This window comes from Phacochoerus africanus, chromosome 6 (assembly GCF_016906955.1).
Source record: "Phacochoerus africanus isolate WHEZ1 chromosome 6, ROS_Pafr_v1, whole genome shotgun sequence".
Classification (NCBI taxonomy): domain Eukaryota; kingdom Metazoa; phylum Chordata; class Mammalia; order Artiodactyla; family Suidae; genus Phacochoerus; species Phacochoerus africanus.
In genome coordinates this window covers 32,704,936-32,726,871 of record NC_062549.1, presented here as the reverse complement: position 1 = coordinate 32,726,871, position 21,936 = coordinate 32,704,936, and the positions used below count along the sequence as shown (strand labels likewise).

General features: G+C 42.3%; 1 protein-coding gene across 1 annotated transcript in view; it reads right to left on the bottom strand.

Annotated features, from left to right (window-relative positions):
• Nucleotides 1-365: 365 nt before the first annotated feature.
• The window catches only part of DPYS (dihydropyrimidinase), an 87,501-nt gene continuing 65,930 nt past the window's right edge, over nt 366-21,936 (bottom strand). Inside the window, exons 8-10 of the mRNA XM_047782931.1 lie at nt 13,539-13,746; nt 2,017-2,147; nt 366-654 (exon numbers count right to left, since the gene is read on the bottom strand). Of these exons, the coding sequence (XP_047638887.1) occupies nt 2,031-2,147; nt 13,539-13,746 (325 nt within the window). The 3' untranslated portion in view covers nt 366-654; nt 2,017-2,030. The remainder of the gene's footprint in view (nt 655-2,016; nt 2,148-13,538; nt 13,747-21,936) is intronic.

Genomic DNA, 21,936 nt, shown 5'->3' with positions numbered 1-21,936 from the left:
CTTTAATTCCCGCGAATCCTGCATTCACCAGTGTGATGGGATAATTTGCCTTGGAGTTATTCTGAGGTTGAATATCCAGTCTGATTCTGTGGGGTTTGCTGAAGGACCTGATTTCCAGGAGTTGTGGAAGCAGATGTCTCTCAGGAAATTATGCTTGAATCAAAACCAACTCCCAGAGACTCAATCCCATTAGTTAGAAAAAGACTCACTTAACTCAGATAACAGGATATGAAATGAAGATCTAAATGTTTATTAATTACAATAAAGATCTAAATGCTTATGAATTACAATAGATTGTAAAATCACAGAGTTGGCTAATTTTAAACAAATGTATATATTGGAAAAAAAAACTTTAAACAAGAAAGTGATTTTTAAAAATTCAAGTAAGAAAAGCAAAGATGACATTTTAAAGTATCATCAATGAATTTTCACACAGACTTTCCATCACAATAATATTCATTTATATCTTCAATCTTACACTGCAACAAAGTCACAGTGAGAAAGACATCTATTCCTTCTGAAAGGAAATCAAAGAAGCCTAGAGCGATTATTTTTTCAAAAGGATCTTGGTGAGTTGAAATAAGGCCTGCTTCTCCATGGGCTGACAACGTTTAACTGGGATGGGAACAGCAGCATCCTTTTCTCTGATTTTACCTTTGAACAGAATAAAAGGAACTCAGTGTAACATTCTCCCTCACAAAGAGATGCAGAACCCAAGCCTAACCCCCAAGAATGCTATAATCAAAGTAAACACTAATCTTGCTCTTAAAAATGCTGGTAATAGCAAGTTATATCATCCGATAGAATTCCTTCCTCTTGCTAATCTTCCTCTGAGTTTTTCACACACACCTTCTGGCTTGGAAGAATAATTCCAATAGTCAGGAAATGAAAACAAAGCTGGAACTTTTGGCTGTATAGCATTATTAAAGACTTAACAACATTCAATAATGAAATAAAACAAAGCCAGAAGCACACAGGGCCCCATTATGCAAGTCTGGGGTTATGTAGGAAAGCATGGGTTACCATAATGCGAAAACCTGAAATGCTTAACTGGGTTTGTATAAAATGTGTCCTTTGCCAGACAGTGTCCCTAATTAACAAACATCTCTCCCTGTCCATCATGTCAATCTCTTCCACAGTCTTCTGCTAATTGCTATGTGGTGAAACATCTGAAAATGTATCATACATTAAAAAGAAAAAAAAAGAAGGCTAAGTGAAATTGCAAATCTGGCAAAACGTGTAGATTTCATGAAGACAGTGGAAATGACATTACAAAAATGTTTACATCACAGCAAAGCCATAGCCACAGTCCTCGGCAGAGCAGGATCAGAAAACAAATGGGGGGAGAAAAGAAAAAGAAAATCGACAAGGATGATGGTAACAGGCGCTTCAAAAAGAAAGATTTGAAAGATTTGAATTTCAGAAACTAAGAGAGAATCGATGAAGCACTCAAATATTTGTAAATGACCATATCCATAAAATTATTATAAAATTAAGTGTGAAATAAGTGTATTTTTTGATGAAGTATTATCAAATAATTTTCTTGAAAGCAATATTTGATTCATTTCTTATTCATTCTAAGTTCCAGAAGGTAGTTACTTTTACAATACAAAGATTCATTTTTTTCCAAAGTCCTGAGCAAACAATTTATAAATTTTGACTATGAACCTGTACTTTCTGTTTGAAGCAGTGCCAACTTCCCTCAATAACAGGTCCCTCTGTGTTACCAGCCTCTTGCACACATTTGATTCTCCAAGCCTCTGAGGAGTGCTTCCTAACATCTCAGAGAATAAATCTCTAGCCAGGCCAAGGCCTTCTTCAGCCTGGCAGGCTCACCCAAGGGTTCTGCGTCAAGAGCCCTTTTACCAGTCTTCTCTTTGGCTAAACTATCCTTGAGTCTTCCATTACTTTGAAGTTTTTGACCTTGACCTTGAACTCTTCAAATGCTTCCAAAGCAAGAGATATGCTAATTTCACATGCTGCGTTACAGGAAAACTCCTGCCCACTGTTCCTTACTGCCAGCCCCCGGCTCAGCGGTGGGCCTGTTTCCTGGTCCCAGCTGTAGAGTCGTCTTCTGTCCCTGTGGATTTCAGTGTGACGACTTCTCCCTTATAGGGTTCACGCTCCACGGGGGTAGGTGCGCATGTCTGAAACAGAACATTTCATTTTTCTCTTGTGGTTTATTGACTTCTCAAAGTCAAGATTAAGTTCCGCTCCCTTAATGAACTGTGAGACCAGAAATGAACCTTGTGAATTTATCATGTGCCTCCCACCCCTTGTCCTTTCACAGAAATTCCTGGCAACGGCAACCTGCCTGGTCCCACACTTCCGCTTGGTGGTGGGCGGGTGGGGGTGGGGGAGGAGGTGTTCAATTTGCATCAAAGGCCCAGGGAACACTTTCTAACAATCATTCTTTCCATGGCAATATTCACAAGGACCTCTGCCATGTCCTCACACACTCCGTTCTAAAACTGCCTGACAGTCTTTTTAAACATTCTACCTTTTCTTGTAGTTTCCACCCTAGATGTCTGTATTCCCAGAGTGCTTGGTTGTTTCTCTCCTAATACTTTCAGCGTTTTGCTTCAGATTCTAGCAGTCTGTATGTGGGTTTTCTCATTTTCCGACTGTCTCTGCATGGTCTTCCAGGGCATCTCCCATCTGGAACTACATCTCTTCAGTGACCAACTGTGTATCAAAACCCTTAACTGGATTCAGCCAGAGTTAATTCAGTGCTTGAGCAGAGTTTTGAAATCAGGTCTTTATAAATAAAGGGAGTCACACAAAGTAACTAAATCTTACTGTTTGTCGGCCCTCCTGCCGCTGCCTTAGCTCTGGATTTTTAAATTTCATCTCCTGCGTGTCTGCTGGTTCCTCTCTGCCAGCTTCCCAGACGCAGGTCTCCCTCCAGGGCGCAGAGACTACCAGGCATGGCTGTCTGGCGCAGAAAGCCACCGCGCCAGCTTCGGAGGTGGGAGCCACTGACCTCAGGGCCTCGGCGCCTACTGTGAATGGCGCCCCGACGGAGCCTAGCGAGTCCACAGGCCACGGTGGAACATCAGGCCACCCGGCCCGGGGCGGCCCCTCCAGGGCGTTGCGATCCCGGTGGGAGAAGAGAGGTCCATAAGCCAGGCGGAAACTGCAGATATGCACCCAGACGGCCCGCAAGGAGGAATGAGCAAAGGGCCCCGTGGCTCTGACCAAAGGGGTAGAGCCTTCTGTGGCGCTGAGGCCTCCCCTTCCCAGGGCTGGATCTGGCATCCGTGGGGGCCCGCGCTCCTCTAGGGAACGGAGACCCCAGCCCGGCCCACGGAAGTCACAGCCACCGCGCGGAGGGAGGAAGAGCCCAGTGCCTGGAAGTTCCAGGTGATGCTGGAGAAGGTGAGGCTGAGTTGCCAGGAAATCTCAGAAGCTGTGGAGGTGGTGAACATGGTCTTAGACCACCTGCTGCGGAGGCTGCAGGGCCAGGACCCTGAGTTGCTCAGATTTGTTCTTTTGTGGTATGTGACACTGTTCTAATTAAAATGCTGTTTTGTAAATTCACAGAACATTGTAAACTAACTATTCGTTAATTAAAGGAAATAAAAAAAAAAACACCATAGTTTGTCAACGTGGACACAAATTCACTGACAAGTCAAGAGTTAGCAAACCCCAGTGACTAAGGGTGTAGGCTCTGGAATCAGCTTGCCTGGGCACCTATCTTAACGCTGTACACCAGGGATCATAACAGCACCTAATGTATAGGGTGGTTGTAAGGATTATATGTTGAGAGGATTAAAGCCATGTAAAGTGTTTAAAATAATGCCTAGCATATAATAAATTCTTAACAAATAAATGTGTGTGTGTACATTTGTGTATCTTTGTCTTATTTTGACCACCAAACTAACATATTGTGGTGACCAACAGTGTGGGCTTTAGAGAAAGGTAGGTCTAAGTTTGAATTCTAGCTTTTGCCATTTACTGGCTGTAGGAAACTGTTAAATTAAAAAGCCCCATCTGAGTCTACTCACTCATCTACGAGAGGGAGGAAATAAACCCACCTCTCAGGTACATGACATTCCCCAGACACAAAGCATTTCCTTCATTCATTCAGTAGATATTTATTGAGCCCATGCAAGCCCTAGATATTTTGCCAGGCTCAGAGGATAAAGCCAAGAACAAGACGAGATCATTCCGACAGCCGAGGAATATGAAGCGCAGCGTCGGGGGCACACGGATGGCTCTGTGAGGGGGAGAGACCCCTGCCCCCTACGCATAGGTTCAAGCCTCTGTCCACTTTCTGTGTCTGGCTCCATGCTTTGCTGGATTGCTGTTCTGGCTCACTATCAACTCAGCTCTTTCCTTCACCCTGGATTCTGTCATCACTTTGGAAAACGGACACAGGGAAATGAAGCATCGGCCCCTCATGGCTGCCACCCCTGGACACCGTGGTCACCTGGAGTCAGTCCACACCTGAAACTGTAAACTCACTCGGTGCCCCACTCTCTGCCCACATCCTCCCTTTGGGGGCTTTAGTCCCCATGTTTTTTCTTCTCCCGGTTTACTTTCCAAGCTCAACTCTATGCATGTACTTAAACTGAGGGTGACTGTATATTTTATCACCCAAACTGGGACACTTCTGAGAATGTAAAGGGTAGTGAACATAATTAGCAGGCATAATCCAGGACTGTCCAAGCCAACTGGGATTTATTTCCACCTTCCTTTAACCGCTCTCTTGCTGGCGGTCTAAAGACTGTTGCTTTTCTCTTTTTTCCTTTCAGTATTTGCGCTCGGCAAAGCCCATAGCCTATCTCAGTTCAATCACAAGTCTTTTCTGCAGCCCCTGGAGAAGGTGACATCAGTGCGCTGATATTTGTGTCACCTGCCTTTGTGCTGCGTGTCCCTCATCAGCTCCCACCTCCTCTCCCCGTTTCCTCAACAGTTCCTTTGAAACTTTACTGTCTGAGGTTTGCAGCTGTACTTTTTGGTCTTGCCTAGACTCCTTCTTGGGAAGTAATGACCAACGCCAGTGCTGTCAACCCCAGGCCCCACCCTCCTCATTCAGGGGTGGGCTTGTTCCACAAACAGCTGGTCTCGGAGGACCCCTTCCTTGAACCCAACTGCAGGCTCAGGGGGGACTCAGGCCAGGTGAATTAGCATCCTTCCTGGCATCTTTCTGCCAGTCCCATGCCTTTGCCCATCCTGGTGTGTCCACCCTCCTTTTTACCTAAATATCTCCACTGATCTTCAACAACTCAGCCCAGGCAACCATCAGTCCTGGAAGCTTTGGCGCTCTCGCCACATCTACTATCTCTCTGTCATTATCATTTTCACAATTACCTATTTCCTTGTCTGTCTCCTTGGGACAGACATACTGCTCTGTTTCTCCATACAAGTACTCCATAAATAGCTCACAAATTCACAATGATGGTGGAAGAGATCCCTGCCTGAGCTTCTTTCCTCCTTGTGTGGGCTGCCCTGGCCAAGCTGACTCAGTTTCCCTCATCTCCTTTGTGTGGATCACTGCTGATCTGCTCCCCACACAGCATTTTTGGCCAGTGGCCTTCTATGGCTGGCTTCCCTAGTTGTGTAAGAACCCCTTCCAGCTGCTTGGTCACTGCACTAGTGATGCCACAAGGCTCCTCTTAACTTGGCTGATCACTCTGGTCACCTTGACCAGCAAACGTCTCTCACTTGCCTGGAATCTAACTCGCATACAGCCTCCCTCCTTATCTGCTGCCCAGGCTTGGGGCAGGCAGGGACTGGTTTCCCGCCAGAATGGCTGTGGCTGTGAACCACTCCTGTCCACTTGGCCACCTCAGACACAGACTGATCCTCTGTGGGGAGGCTTTTGCTGTCCCACACTTCACAGCCTTCGCCTTTATAGACAAGTTGACAGGAATCAAAGACAATTGAAGTTCTGGTCTCAAGCGTTTCAGTACTTTCAACCGTTTAATCTTTTCGTAAACTTAGAGGTGGTTACATAAGCTCTTTTTAATGCCAGATCCAGGTCTTGATCATCTTTGTACTGTCTGTGGTCCCTGGCATGGCCTCTATGTATATTTTAGAACCTCAATAGATGTACACTGTGATGAAATGGAAAGGTGATGGCCCTCCTTCTGTGGAATGTTAAGCCATCCCTGTGTTATTCAGAAGTTCAGGTGAACATTTGTTTTCTGACCCTACAACTCTCAGGAAAAGTGGTCATGTGGCTCCTCTCTAGTGACAAGGGAAAGCCTCCATCTCAAGTGCAAAGTGCCCAGCCCTGAAGAGGGCGCCAGCACGTGGGGCCACCAGTGTGAAATGCTCAGAGGTTATCCTTGTGGTTGAGTCCAAAACAAAGTGGGTTTCCTTCCCTCGTATCCCAGATGAGCACAGTGATGACAGGGACTCCATCCTGTCTCCCAGGTAAGTGCAAACCTACTCCTTAGAGGATGTTAATGCAGCATAAAGCTCACAGAAAGACCAGGATGAGGCATCAGAGGGTTCTGGGTTGAACAAAGCAAGCAGGTCTCCTTTCTTCTCCGTGATCCTCCAAGCTCCCTGGTCTGCTTTCTCAGGTCCTTTCATGGCTCCTTACTCTCCTCTCCTCAACCCCTGAAGGTGTCATTCCCAGAGCTTTTTTTTTTGGTGGGAGGGGCTGCACCCACGGTATATGGAGGTTCCCAGGCTAGGGGTCCAATCGGAGCTGTAGTTGCCGGCCTACACCACAGCCACAGCAATACCAGATCTAAGCTGCATCTGCAACCTACACCACAGCTCACAACAATGCTGGATCCTTAACCCACTGAGCAAGGCCAAGGATCCAACCCACATCCTCATGGATCCTAGTCGGGTTGGTTAACTGCTGAGCCATGAAGGGAACTCCCAGAGCTCTTTCTTAAGCCCCCTTTCTTCTTGGTCCACAGTCTCTCTGGTGGCCTCAGATTCATGGTTTTAAATCTACATGCTTTGGCTCCTAAATTTTATGTCCAGCCCCAGTCTCTACACTCTTTTATCCCAGTGGCTAATTGACCTCCTCTCAAGGAGGTATAATAAGCATCTCAAGCAGAATGAGCACATAGCACCAGAAACTTTAGTTGAGACAGAAGTAGGATTTGAGCTCTTGAGACAGGGACTGCTGTCTTAGTTATGCCTGTAACCCCTGCACCTGGAATCGGCATAGGCCTTGGTGTTTAGCAAACATTTGTTAAATGAAAGATTTATTGACTGTAGGACTTTTTTCAACCTTTTAATATGATATTGGGCAAGAGAATCACCTAAGGGTAACATTATCTGAAATCAGTTGAGAGTTTTCTCAGGGAGCACCTCAGGACATTTGTATCCTGAGTGCACACCTTTGGAAGACTGATCTGGGTGGTGGCATCTTTTTCCCCAGGACATGCTGGTCAAAATTACATGATCCTACCATCAGTTCTTTCCATCTTAATGGGTTCATGATCAAATAGAATGGCTTGAGGGTAAAACAATACGAGAGGTTACCCTAGTAATAAAGGAAAAATGGATGGCACCTCACCCAGCAGCATGCTGGTAGTTGATTTTGGTAGATGAGAGTTCAATTTGAGTTCATAGTATTTAATGACAGCTGTCACTGTGATGAGTTAGTAGAAAGACAAAAATGAGAATTATATTCCAATATGCAGTGCTATGAATAAATACTAATTGCATAATTAATATTATACCTGCATAACTGCAGAAATGCTTTTTTTGGTTAGCTGATCAGGGAACAAGAAAACTTAAAGTTGACAGAAAATTTAATTGGATTGTATGCAGAGAAGGATGCTAGATTTTCTGAGACCATAGAGAAGAATCCTGGACCCCAAGGAGTTACTGATATAATGCTTTCCATGGAGGCTAAGACACTAAAATAGCAATAAAGACAACAAAACTTCCAAATACCAAACAGTCCAAATGAACAGTGACTCCCTGAAAATGAAATCCCTGGCTGATGAGTTTACAAGTAGGTACTCAGAACCTGCTGACCTGAGAGGTTTTTGTTTTGTTTTGTTTTGTTGTCTTTTTGTCATTTCACTCTTTTCCTTATCTGAAAAATAAATGTGTTGGGCTTGATGAATAAAGTGTGTTCTAAGAGTCTGCAAATACTTTCACCTGAAGTCTCAAGCCCCTATGTTCTTAGGATTTTAAGGATATAGTGTCCTTTTTTTTTTTGTCTTTTTGCCATTTCTTGGGCCGATCCCGCGGCATATGGAGGTTCCCAGGCTAGGGGTCTAATCGGAGCCGTAGCCACCGGCCTACGCCAGAGCCACAGCAATGTGGGATTCGAGCCGCATCTGCAACCTACACCACAGCTCACGGCAATGCTGGATCCTCAACCCACTGAGCAAGGCCAGGAATTGAACCTGTGACTGAACTGAGAGTTTCTTAGAAGTTTTCACGGGACAGAGTCTTCCAGAGAACTGTGACTCATTAGATTCAAATGAGGTGATCTATAGAAATGAAAATTTGCATTTTGATAATGTTTTACAACCCACCAAATGTTTGCACTTAATCCTCAAAATACCTGTGACCTACTACCCCTCAAGGACAATGTGAGCATACATTTGGTCATCAATAAATATTTACTGAATGAACATTAAAAGTTAGATAAAACATGAACAGAGAGTATTTAGAAAGTCCCTGTATGCAGTGATGTGCTAGTAAATGTTAACAACCACACTTCCCTTTTTCTCATCGCCCCTAAATAGCACGTGCCTATTGCTGTTGTGTAAATGCTCCCACCACAGCTGATTTCAAGCTACCAAACTGACATCACTGAATGAGGTGCTGGGAGGAGATACACACAAGTGTCTCTTATGAACTAGAAGGAGCTGGCTCCAAAATATTTATCACCTTTTATAATTATTAGCAATCAGTCTGAGGAAATCTGAGTTATATGACAGTTGATGATATGTCAAATTGTTTTCACTACATTACCACAGTGAGAAAGATATTGATAAACTGTTATTTCAGAAACAGAGAACACCCATTTCAAGGACTAGATCAGCCAACCATTCAATTTTATCTTCTTTAAAAGTCAAATTATGCTTAGAGTTGCAAACAAACAATCCAGTTTAAAAGCTTTGGCAGCAATAGAGGCAACCTATTGCCTTGGGAATGGGTAAGTATTGGGAGACATGTTTCTACAATCTTTTCTTAGCCTCTCTGCTTCTATTTTCTATGCTTAAAACTCCATCTTGTCTTGCTTTACCTCTATCTACCCTATATTCCTGCTTGAAAAACAGTTACAGTGCTGGTAAATAACTTAAGCTTAAGAACAAAGACCAAAAGGCGTAAGTTATTCATGTGGTCAGCTGAATGAAGACATAATGAATGCGTTGGTCTAGGCATGCTGGACCTGAGCAGATAGGCACATGTTTGCACAGCATGATATGTCCTGTTAAAATAAGAGGAAGAGGAGACTCAAGGCCCCAAGGGGTTTATGAGGGGTCATTAGCGTAATATGCATCAACAAGGAAAACAAGGTGCAAACCTAGGCACACCATCTGTGGAAGCACAATGGTGATTCTCTAGATGCTATGCATAGATGGCTTCGTCAATGCTAAACCAAACCTCTGCAGACACCAAGGGATGATGTGATTTTTTTTTCCTCTTTTATTTTTCTTTCTGGCATCCCCCAACACTCTTCAAGTGACTTTTTACAATGAACTGAAATATGTATTTTATTATGTTATATTTATCAAATAAAATTTGATGTTTCATCTTCTGATTTAAAATAATTTCCCTTAAGGAGCCACTATTTAAATATTAAAAATAAAGCAACAACTCCCCAAAGCTGTCAAATTGCATTAAAATGTCATTTTTTTCCTTTGAAATTCCTCCCACTATCTGGTAACAGTAATAGTGGAATGGCATAATGCTAAGTTTCATTAAATAATAAAATCATGAAGAAGAATCAAGCTCACAGAAAACCTTGCTGTTTGGGAAGAGGCAGGGGACAATGTTCTGCAAAAACTTATTTAATTTCCATTCTATGACCTCTGAAATTATAGCCTTTGCTCCTTCCATTTGCAACTTGTTTAGTTATCAAATGCCTACAATATAGCAAGTACTGATCATAAAAAAATAAGTTCCCCAAAGAGCTAACCTTCTAGCCAGGGGACCAGCCGAGTTCTGGAACTAACAAACACTGGTATATCTCTATAATCTGTGCTTTGGGAATCCAGAATGGTAAGTGATTAATTTTCTTGGGAAGGATAACAAGTGAGCAAGAGAAATGGTGTGGGCCATTCCTGCTTGCTTTCAAACACTTAGCCTCCTTCATAAAGAAATCTGAACAGTTCAAATGAAAACCAAAGGAAGAGCTCTAATAACCTCATGGGAACTTAAAATTTGGGACTCCTAACAACTCTTTCTTAACCTAGTGTGGTATTTTTCTTCTATAAGATTATCTTCAACTAATGGGGAGAAAAAAGGTCTGAAACATCTCCACACAACCCTCGAATCTCATTTTACCCATTTTATTCGATACTCTTTCCACATCAACACTTTTTAAAGTAATGCATTCCCCATGATTTGAATTTCCCAGTCACTTTCTTCTCTTTCCTTGTTCTACTGAGGTCCCATGGTACAGTGGGAATCAGAAAGGCCTTGCCACAAACCCTGGCTCTTATGTTTACTTACTGCTTAGCCCAGGGAAAGTTACTTTACCTTGCTTGGAGTCAGTTTTCTATTCTGTAAAATGAGGATAACATCTCCCACATGACTTGTTGTGCAGATTAAATAAAATAATAAATATAAATATACCTAGTCCAGTGCCTGGTAGATAGAAAATGTTCAGAACAACATGTTACAATAACAACTATTATTATTGTAATTGTAAAAACAATAATGCGCTAGAATATCTAAAAAGTTGGCATCAGAAGAAATTACTGCGAAACTAACTCACAAAATTGATAGTGAATTCTTAAAAAATAAGGTTGACATTAATTTTGCCAACAAGACACCAAACAACAACTTGAAAAGAGAACTTACAAAGCTTGTCATTTGGTGATTTCAGCTGCCTCAAACTTCCCTACAAGAGGAAGACTTTGGCCAAGTCAGTTGTTTAAGTACAGTCTATCAGGTTCCCAGTTAGTCTAGTGCCCCTGCTGGTGAGCAACTGGTACTGACAGCCAGGAGCAGCCCTGCCTTAGATCCACTTCAAGTGTCACATAATTAATCACCCAGTTCTGTTGGTTCCACCTCCTTGTGATTTTCTAAGTGTCCATCTTTCTGTTCATTCCTTCAATTAGTCCTGCAAGTGTCATGAATGAAGTAGCTGCCATCAATGCCTCCAATTTATTTTCTTCCCAAACCTAGAACAGAATAATTTATCTCCCATTGACTCACTTAACTCAGTCTTTATGGTTCACAATATATGGTTTAATGCTTAAGTTTATAGTTTTTGGAGTAAAATAATCAGAGTTTATGTTTTGGTCCTACCATATACTAGCTATGTGACATGACCAGGTTTCTTAATTCCTGAAGCTTCAGTTTCCTAATATTTAAAGTGGGGAAAACAATAATCCCTTCCTCACAGGGTTGTTACAGTGACAGAGCCCCTAGCATTGTGCCTTGCTTTCAGTAAGCACTCAGTAAATGTTAGTACTGCTCTTATTTATCATGTAAATGTTTAGAAACACATGGTAATCTTACACTCACTACCTGTCACCTGTCAGTGTCAACATTTACAAATTAACCCCTAGCAAAATGTATTACAACCTAAAATATTTTGAATGAAATATAAGTAATGAGGAATTGCAGCATCCTGAGAATTTAAAGCATTACAGAGAACCCATTTGCTTAAAACTTTAGGAAGTGGCTAAAAAAAAAAAAAAAAAAATGGGGAGTTCCCGTCGCGGCTCAGTGGTTAACGAATCCAACTAGGAACCATGATGTTGCGGGTTCGATCCCTGGCCTCGCTCAGTGGGTTAAGGATCCATCGTTGCCGTGAGCTGTGGTGTAGGTTGCAGATGTAGCTCAGATCCTGTGCTGCTGTGGCTCTGGTGTAGGCCAGCAGCTACAGCTCCAATTAGACCCCTAGCCTGTGAATCTCCATATGCCGTGGCAGCGGCCCAAGCAATGGCAAAAAGACAAAAAAAAAAAAAAAAAAAAAAGGATGACTTATGTAACGGACTCTGAGCATGCACAAGTAAAAAATTTTCATAAAACATTAGAGGAGAAATCAAAGAGACTACAAGATCCAAATGAGTCAGAAAATAGCCAGAGAATTTTGGAAAAAGAGAAGTATATGTTAAAATGGAAAGAACACACAAAAGCCTTAGAACTAATCCAAGGGTTACAAATTCTAATGTCTACACGGCCAGTCTGGGAACATGGATGAGTGAAGCCTACAAGTGAAAATCAGAAAGGCAGCCTCTGTAGAGCTCTGGCTCTGGCTTACTGTTCCCATGTGGGATTGAGGGTACAGTTGCCTCCCCTCATTCCCAAATCCAGCAATTTAGATGGTTTTAATCTGAAAATTTCTGATCTATTAGTGTATTTAGTGACGTGAATTTTAAAAACTGTTTAAAACATTGTGTGAGCCAAACAAAATTGTGAAAGTCCAAAATATATTAAAAAAATAAATATCTCTCTTATAACAACATTTATTACAAAGACTTGGAGGCCTTTCTTATAAATTCGCTCATCAAAACATTTATGACCACCTAGTCTGTGCCTTACATTTTAAAATTTCACTTGATTAAAAAAAAAATTTCACTTGGGTAATACAATCTGTTAGGGAGGAAACACTGTTGTCATTTTCCAGATGAGAAAGCAGCCCAAAGATGACAGAGAAACATGTTCTTGACCACAGAACTAGGAAATGGGAGGTCAAGGTAGAATTCACATTTACCTAGGCGCCAAACTCCCTTATTGCTCTGGTGGTCGTTAGAATAGGCCTTGCAAACCTTCAACTAGATGGAGCATGATATTTCATGGGGCAGTTGCTGTCCGAACTCCATCCCTTTGCCTGCATGATGGCCTCGCCTCCTACTGCTGCTCCCAGCCAATGACAGCATGCCATTGTCATTGCTGGACAGGCTGGCGAGGAGGAGGCTTGGCTCGAGGGCTGCCCATAGGCCTTGCTCAAACCTTCTTAGTCTGTAGGGTAGTGTAGGAGGCTTCCACCCCCCTTTTATTTTCTCCTCCGCCTCACTAGGAGGAGTCTGCAGTCTGAGGGCTGTCCCAGCTCTTCCCAGGCTCCTGTTCATTTTCTCTCCTGGGTATTTCTCCTAAGAAAAAGTCACACCTTTATCCATCTGGATGGCTGCTTCTCAGAGCACCAGACTAACCCAACTGCCAAAAGGCCCACAGGAGCCCTGAACTTGCCTAGGGAAAACCCCAACTTGGTACATTAAGAAACCCTGAATAGACACCAATCTGCAAGGGAAAATGCACCTATCCAATTGTTATTTTTTCTTTGAAAACTGTATTTGTCTGTAACCTCTTCTGACACACCAGGACTATGTTAACCAACTGTATGTGACAACACCACCACCAACATCCAGGAGCAGGTGACAGTCTAGCCTGTGGGAACAGCCCACTTAGCTCCCACTCACCTCGTCCCGCTGCTTGATCCGTTTGTAAATACAGTCAGCAAATGGTTCACGGGGAATAAACTTCCCGTGTCCTGCTGTGACAGTGAAGACTCCAGCTTCATATACCACTCTGCCTCTTGAAATAGTCACCAGGGGCACCCCGTGGCAAACCATGCCCTCGAAGATGTTGAAGTTAACAGCCTGATGATGAGTTTTTGCTGAAATTGTCCTGTTTGTACAAACAAAGTTGCTCCAGATCATCACCAGCTCTTGTGACAAATATAGCATATTAAAAGAATGACTTAGGAGAAAATACAGCAGCTCTATTAAGCCATAACTTCATTGCTGGCACAAGTGACTTTAAGAATAGAACACAGCATTAACATTTCATTACAAAGTAATTACATTTTCTGAGAGAAAAACCCAATAGATCACTCTTTACAGTGATTAATGAGGATGAAGGGGGTGGAAGGTGGGTACTGTCTATCGTGTTTACATTTTTTTTAAAAGTTTTACATATATGTTTAAAGAATAAAGTATTAATTATAAAACATTCCAAACACAGATGAGTCTGATGAACACACTGACCCAAAACCCCACTCTACAGAATTTTAGCTTTTTTTTCCTTTTTAGGGCCACACCTGCAGCATATGGCAGTTCCCGGGCTAGGGATCCCGCCACACCCACAGCAACACAAGATCTGAGCCACATCTGCGACCTATGCTGCAGCTTTCTGCAATGCCAGATCCTTAACCCACTGAGCAAGACCAGGGATTGAACCCGCATCCTCATGGATACTAGTTGGGTTCTTAACCCCCAGAGCCACAATGGGAACTCCCCAGAATTTTAACTTTTTGCAGACACAGCTGAGGCTTCCAATACTTTGCCTCAGATTAAATTCCCATCCCTCCCTTTGCAGAGGCAATCTTTAAATGGTAGTTATCAAATTGAATCTGGTAGGTATCAAGGAAAATTACATCTTGAATTTCTTTTCCTTGTCTGCGGCAAAACTGGAAATTTGAGGGTAATAAAAACAACGAAGTATGTCAGAATATATTCTCAGCATATCATCCTGTATTTGCATATTCATCAGCACTCTCAGTATTTTAGTACTTTTCAATCTTACACGTCACGATTGACAGCTTCCAGGCTCAGTATTGGAAATGCTGGGCATCTCCTTTCCCTAAATCTCATTAAATGGAACAGAAAAAAAATAAATCTGGCAGCAGTGGATCATACCAGCATAACCTGAAATTTCTACAAGCACTTGCTCTCAGGAATGGATTGAAGAAAACTACTTTGCTAAAAATCCCAAGGCTACCTCAAAAGAAAAGCAAAAGCAGCCAAAAGCTCCCCCTCCTCACCCTAACCTGGAACGGCATTGCTGGGACACTCAATGCCACCTCCAGTGGAAATGAATAAGACAACGCTGGCTGGCCTCGTACTGGGTTCCAGAATCCTGCGCCCAACTACCTACCACCCAACTACCATTTCCACTCTTAACATGTGCAAACGGAACTCTTGATTTTCCATCACAACTACAACCCACACACTCAAGTTTGCTCCTTCCTTAAATTTCTCATCTTAGTAAATGACACCCCAGCCACCCTCCTCATTTCTCAAACTATCATCAAGCCTGTTGGTTCTACCTCCAAAAAATATATCCCAAAGCTGCCCACTTCTCTCCCCTCCATTGCTCCCACTGAGTCCATGCCACCATCACCTCTCACCTGGACAACCCCACCTCCTCTTACTGGCCTCTCCACTTCCATTCTGACTTTCCCACACTCCTCACCACTCCTCACAAAGCCACCCAAATGATCATTTTAAAATGCAAATCAGGGTTTCCTGTCTGGTGCAGCAGAGACTAATCTGACTAGTGGGTTAAGGATCTGTCGTTGCCATGAGCTGTGGTGTAGGTCAGCAGCTGTAGCTCTGATTTCACCCCTAGGTTGGAAACCTCCATATGCCGTGGGTGTGGCCCTAAAAAAAGAAAAAAGAAAAGAAAATCAGGAGTTCCTGTGGTGGAGCAGTGGTTAACAAATCCGACTAGGAACCATGAGGTTGTGGGTTCGGTCCCCGCCCTTGCTCAGTGGGTTAACGATCTGGTGTTGCCGTGAGCTGTGGTGTAGGTTGCAGACGTGGCTCGGATCTTGCGTTGCTGTGGCTCTGGTGTAGGCCAGTGGCTGCAGCTCCGATTTGACCCCTAGCCTGGGAACCTCCATATGCCGCGGGAGTGGCCCAAGAAATAGCAAAAAGACAAAAAACAAAAAACAAAAAACAAAAAAAAAAAGAAAATCAGATCAGGTCACTTTTCTGCTTGAAACACTCAATGGCTCCAGTCTGTTCCCCAAGAGCCAAATAACTGTATAAAAGGACAGATGATAATATCAACAGGAAAAAGATTCTGCTCCCAATAAGAAATTTCAGCATGGGAAAGAAAAAGAGGAGCTTCTTATATGCCATACTTTATGATGTTCTATTTTATCTTTATAACACCTCTTCAAAGTAGAGAGTATTTTCCACACTTAACAGGTAAATAAATTGAGGTTTAGAGAGGTTAAATAGCTTGTCAAAGGACTATGATTACTTTGATGAAACTGGAATCTTTTTATATTTCTTAAATTAGTGTGTAATAAAATTTACCTTTTCAGTGTTATTCTATGAATTTTGACGTATGGGTAGATTTGTTACCCTCACATTTACAGTATAAAACATTTCCATCACCCCTAAAACTCACACTATCTCTGCGTAGTCATACTGTACTACCTCCTTGAAAATCCTTGATCTGTTCCCTGTCACTATATAGCTGCCTCTGCTCAAGAATGACGTATAGGAGTTCCTGTCGTGGCGCAGTGGTTAACGAATCCGACTAGGAACCATGAGGTTGTGGGTTCGGTCCCTGCCCTTGCTCAGTGGGTTAACGATCTGGTGTTGCCGTGAGCTGTGGTGTAGGTTGCAGACACGGCTCGGATCCCGAGTTGCTGTGGCTCTGGCATAGGCCGGCGACTACAGCTCCAATTTGACCCCTAGTCTGGGAACCTCCATATGCCACGGGAGCGGCCCAAAGAAATAGCAAAAAGACAAAAAAAAAAAAAAAAAGAAAGAAAAAAGAATGACATATAAATGGAACCACAGAGTATGTAACGTTTAGAAGCTGATTTAATTCATTTGACATAACTATTTTGAGATTTATCCAAGTTGTGGGTATCAATAGTTCATTCCTTCTAAATTGCTGAATAGTATTCCACTGGATGGATGCACCACAGAGTGTTTGTCCATTGACCTACTGAAGGACACTTGGGTGGTTTCCAGTTTGGGATGATTATGAATAAAGATGTTATAAACATTCATGTACATGCTTGGTGTGGATGCTTCTCCAGTGTAAATACCCACAAGAGGCACTGCTGGGTCATATGGCCAGTGTATGCTACAATAAAGAGCTTTCAGCATCCTTAGCAACCAACTTGCTGATATAGAGAAACATTTAAAAGGTCATTAATGGATAGGAGGTAAGTACAGATACAATAACAATAATTTCAAACACTAAAGAGGAGGGAAGGGCTCTGATCAAATAATAAATAATGTCACTGAAGTAGGAAATGAATAAAACTGTTAAAGGGTTACTAGGTATAGAATGAGTTATAACAAGTTATGAGTTGGTGATGAAAGATACAAACTTAAAGAAAATAAATCTAGGGAACAATATAGAGGAGATTTAGGCCCTCAGGCTAACGTGACTTTTTATGACCATCACCATAATCTGGGCTACTGCTTTCCTGCTTAGCACTGTCACACTGATGGCAGAAACTCTTGGGCTTATATTATAGAATGTTACATAAACATGTCTGGACTGATGCAATTGTATGGCTGCTACATAGAAAAAGTAAAATACATAATAATTCATACTGCAATGGTTATTTATATACATAAAATGGGAGGCAAAGAAGGGAAAACCCTAATCATGAAACTCTATTTTTCCAAGTTGGAAGTTATGAGTTAAAGATGCTGTTAGGAAAATAATCTAACTGAAGAATAAGTTCTCTAAGCAAAAACTGCCATGATAACTAAACTTCTGAAAAACTGAAGCATAACAACGTTCCAATGATTACTCAGTCTATAAAAGACTAGAATTAAGAATACACTCGGGAAGCAAAGAAAATGATAATTATATAATATTAACTGGGAAAAAAGTTACCAAAAGCTTGGGGAAATGCATATGCATGTGAACAAATACAAAAGAAAATACACAAGGTAAAGTGCTTGTGTGGGCTCCGAAAAAAACAAATATGCAAAAAAACATGAAAGCAAAAGGTCTATGACCGTAAAACATCAAATCAGATTTCTCTATCTCAGTCAAAATAAAGGTCATTTTTTTTAGTACTTTCTCAGCCTTGCAATTAGCAAGAGAAAGAAGATAATTAGGCAATATCTAAATGATTCTCTGTAATAGGCATTATGTAAATGAGGTCAAATTAACACAAAATGTAAATTCTCTGCGTTATCACCAGCAGCAAAAAAAATGTGCTTCCACTTTCACATTTGAAGGTGTCTGATGAGGTGTCATTCCTCACCCAACTTTTTCCTTCCAGCCAGAGCTGCAAGTCTAGTTCCTGAGGAGTTTTCACACATCTGAGTCTCCTCTTGCCCTGGACGCCCTTCCCGCAACCCTTCCCACTGCTGCCCCCTCCCTGCCCTGTGACTCTGCTCAAAAATTCTGGTCCCATGTCAATACATTTCAATAAAGCTGGAAAGGGAAAGAAGAGAAGGAAAGAAAAGAAAGGAAAGGAAAAGGAATCCTGGTCGCTGGAAACTGACTCTGATGACTCAGGGCAAAACCCTGTCTTTTCCTCTGTGGCTCAGCACTATCTCAATCAATTGTAATGATCTCTTGATAAGTCCCTCTTTTCCTGCTTGGTGCACACTCTAAGACAGGGACCATGGCGTTTTATCCCCAGTACACGGTTTGTGCTTAATAAATATTTATGAAATGAACACAAAAGCATCACACACTTTTCCTCCCTTTGGTTGCATTTCCTGCCTTCAACATCCCCTGGGACACGACCGTGTTTCGGAAATAGAATAGTGCATTAAATGGGATGTAAACATCCAATCCTGTTGGGTACTTAACATTTCTGGCAAGCTGTACAAGGTCATTAGTAATAAATAGATAAGTAAAGGAATACTGTTATAATTATCATTCTTAGTTGTACCATATCCAGTTATATGAAAATTTGTTTATTGATAGCTAACAATAATTAGCCATACCAATATTATCAATATGATTAAGTCCACAGCTAAGTATTATTACCCCACATCCTGGATGGTAGTGCTGAAATACAGCTGTGTCAGAGCTAGTTCAATGTGTACACAGTTTGATGTAGAATGAATCTCTGAGAGGTTGAAATCACTTCCACTTTTAAGGGTACTATTTATATCTGTAACCCCTCATAAGATTTTTAAATTTGTTTTAAACAAAAAAATAGACTGTAATAACACCACAAGGTTTACAAAATGATTAAAAAAATGGATTTAATTTTTTTGGGATGTGCCCATAGCATGCAGAAGTTCCTGGGCCAGGATCAAACACCCGAGCTGCAGCAGTGGCAATCTCTTCTGGCCCTCCTGGAGATTCTCAGAGCCACATACTTCTTTTAACACATTCCTCTTAACCTGATGAGCCACCAGGGAATTACTACAAAATGTATTTAAAATCTATTCATTAGTAGATTACTAGATTCATTACTGGTGCAGCGTGGGAGATATGGTCCACTAATGGAATGAACACAAGTTCAAAGTCACCTAACAGTCTCTGTAAGGATGCTGTTGTTCCTCTGAATATGCTTCCTCCAAGGCAGAGAGGGCTTCTGCTCCCAGGCAGAAGCCAAGATCATGCCTTCCCAGGCTCCTTTGCAGCTGGGGCTCAATCATGTGACCTGGCCTCCTCAAAATGGTACCCTAGCAACCAGACTCTGCATGGCAACCTGGTGACTTAGCAGGCAGGTGCCACAGAATCCATGCTGGTGAAGGTAGAGATGGATAAATCCTGTTTCTGAGGCCCAGCTGCGACAGGTTTAGCACTAGTGCCCAAGTCCTGTCTCAGTGAAGCAGTCCATGGTGACCGTGCCCTCGGGCAGCACAGGGGCCCTCTGTTGTCCTGTGGGAGGCCTGGGACATTGGTCCTGACTCCTTTGCCTCTCAGTTTCACCTTCTGGCCCTTCTGGAGACTCTCTGAGCCACCTAGTTCTTTTAACACCTTCCTCTTTTGTTTATCTACCTAGAGTAGATTCCTCTCGGTTGTAGCTAAGAACTCTGATCCATCTTTTTCTCTCAAACATCTTAGAAGAAAGCAAGGGCACACATGCCTGGGCTCTAGCTAAAAGAGATTCAGCCAGTAGCTAAGCATGTCATCATCATAAGGTTCAGCCATACTGTGAAATAAATTGGAGCTGGTGACATGGAACTTTGCAGGGTATTTCAGCCACACACTTGATCCCACTCTGAGAAATTCAATGTAGCAAGCACTATACATCCACCCCTTGGCATTCGCTCTCCCTTCTTCTGGTTTTGGCAACCCCTCCTCCGCCAATTTTTCTTTAAGAAACATCTCTCCCCCATTGGAGATAATCTGGCAAGGTGGTTAGGCATGGTGCCCTATTCTTCCCTAGCCAAGAGATGGGAAACTGCAATGTTTTTCAGGAATTTGAATCTTTGGCAGAATGGCAAAAACAAATTTAAAGTGGCTGAAGGGGGCATCACTGAACACAGACCAATGCCCATTGCCAGCTATCCAGGGCTGCCTTGGGCTCTGCACTTGCAAAGCCTGGAGCATTGACTATTCCTTTGGTCTGTAAGATCCCCAGAGTCTTCCCAGAGAGTGTGTTTTTGCTAATCTGAGTGTAAGTTAGTTGCTATGGTTTGTGGCCAGTGACCCTGACTGATAAAGACCTTGTCCTTTGGACAGTAATTCTTCTCATGAAGAGCCCATGGATGTCTCTGAGGCACAGTTTAAAAGGTCTGTGACTCAAAAAGAAACTAGAAGCTATTTTCCACCAACTCTGTCTGGAAAACAGGTGTGAATATGGGGCAATGTTCTGATTCCATGCCTAAGGAAAACCAAAGAGCTGTGAGATTCATCATTAAATATTTTTCAAATTTAACAATAATGCAAGGCAGCTCAGGAGAGTAGCATTTATGAGAAATACTTCTAATTACTGCTTGGATGGCTAGGCTGTTGGCCTGTGCCAGTGGTGAAGGAAGGAAGGATAGCAATGATTAAAGCCTTCCCATCCGGTAAGTGAGGCTGGGGTTCCTGGGCCACTGACTCTTCATTAGCAGATTCACAGGGAGGGTGTCCTCTATGGTTCCTCTGCCCCCGGGGAAAAGCTGCTCTTTGTCAAACTGGCTTTGAGCCTGTATCAAAAAGGCACATCTCTCTGCAGAGGGGTGTCAAGGTTGTCTTACTGAATTCCAATTACACACATCTCCAAGGCTCAAGCTGTCAGGGAAAACAGAAGCCCTGAAGATAGCATTAAGCTATTTTTCAACTTAGTCAATAACTTTGATACCACTCACATCACAGCTGCAGAAAAACATTCTGTCCTTTTGCAAATAGCTTTCTATCAAAGAGCCGTGTGCTCCTATAGATGAGAAAAATCACTGAAGCAAAGCCTGCGGGAGACAGCAACACTGTCCTGCATATTCAGAAAGAACACTGTGGAAAGGAAGTGAATTTCTTAGAACAATGTGGGTCTTCCTGGCCCCAGAGGAATGACTCGTTTAGGTATTTTGTTATTATTTTCTTCAACTCAGCCATTTTGTCCATGGCTTAGATGGATTCTTATCAGGTTGCTATGAGAATCAAAAAAAAAAAAAAAGTTAAAAAAAATCACATTAGGTCTATTAGTGGCTTCTTTAAAAATATACCTCATCTCTCTACACTGTGTTATATGACACCTGTATATTCAACATGAAGGAATAGTTACCACTTAAATCATCCCAACAACACTATGAGGCAGGTACTATTATTACTCCCATGCGATAGAGAAGGATGACGAGACACAAAAAGGTGCATAGCTCCTCCCATGTAACACAGCTAGTACATTTATGTAGCTCAGCTGAGAGGTAACACAATGTTGCCCCTTGAAAACTCTATGACAAATTATTTGAAAAGCATGCAATCAATAAAAACATTCCATATCCACAAGAAAACAAATGGGAAACAGCTCACTCCTCAGATCCTGATGTTTCATAGCCTGGATTCTGTTTAGCAGCAAGGGATTTAGGATGCTATTAAAAATTCCTTAAACTGAAATTGGTCATTCTCCATATTATCAGGATGGAAGATATTTTTTTGACATGTGTTCCGACTGTCTATTTCAAACTACTTCTTCTGTCAATGTCTTGGACGTGACAAGTT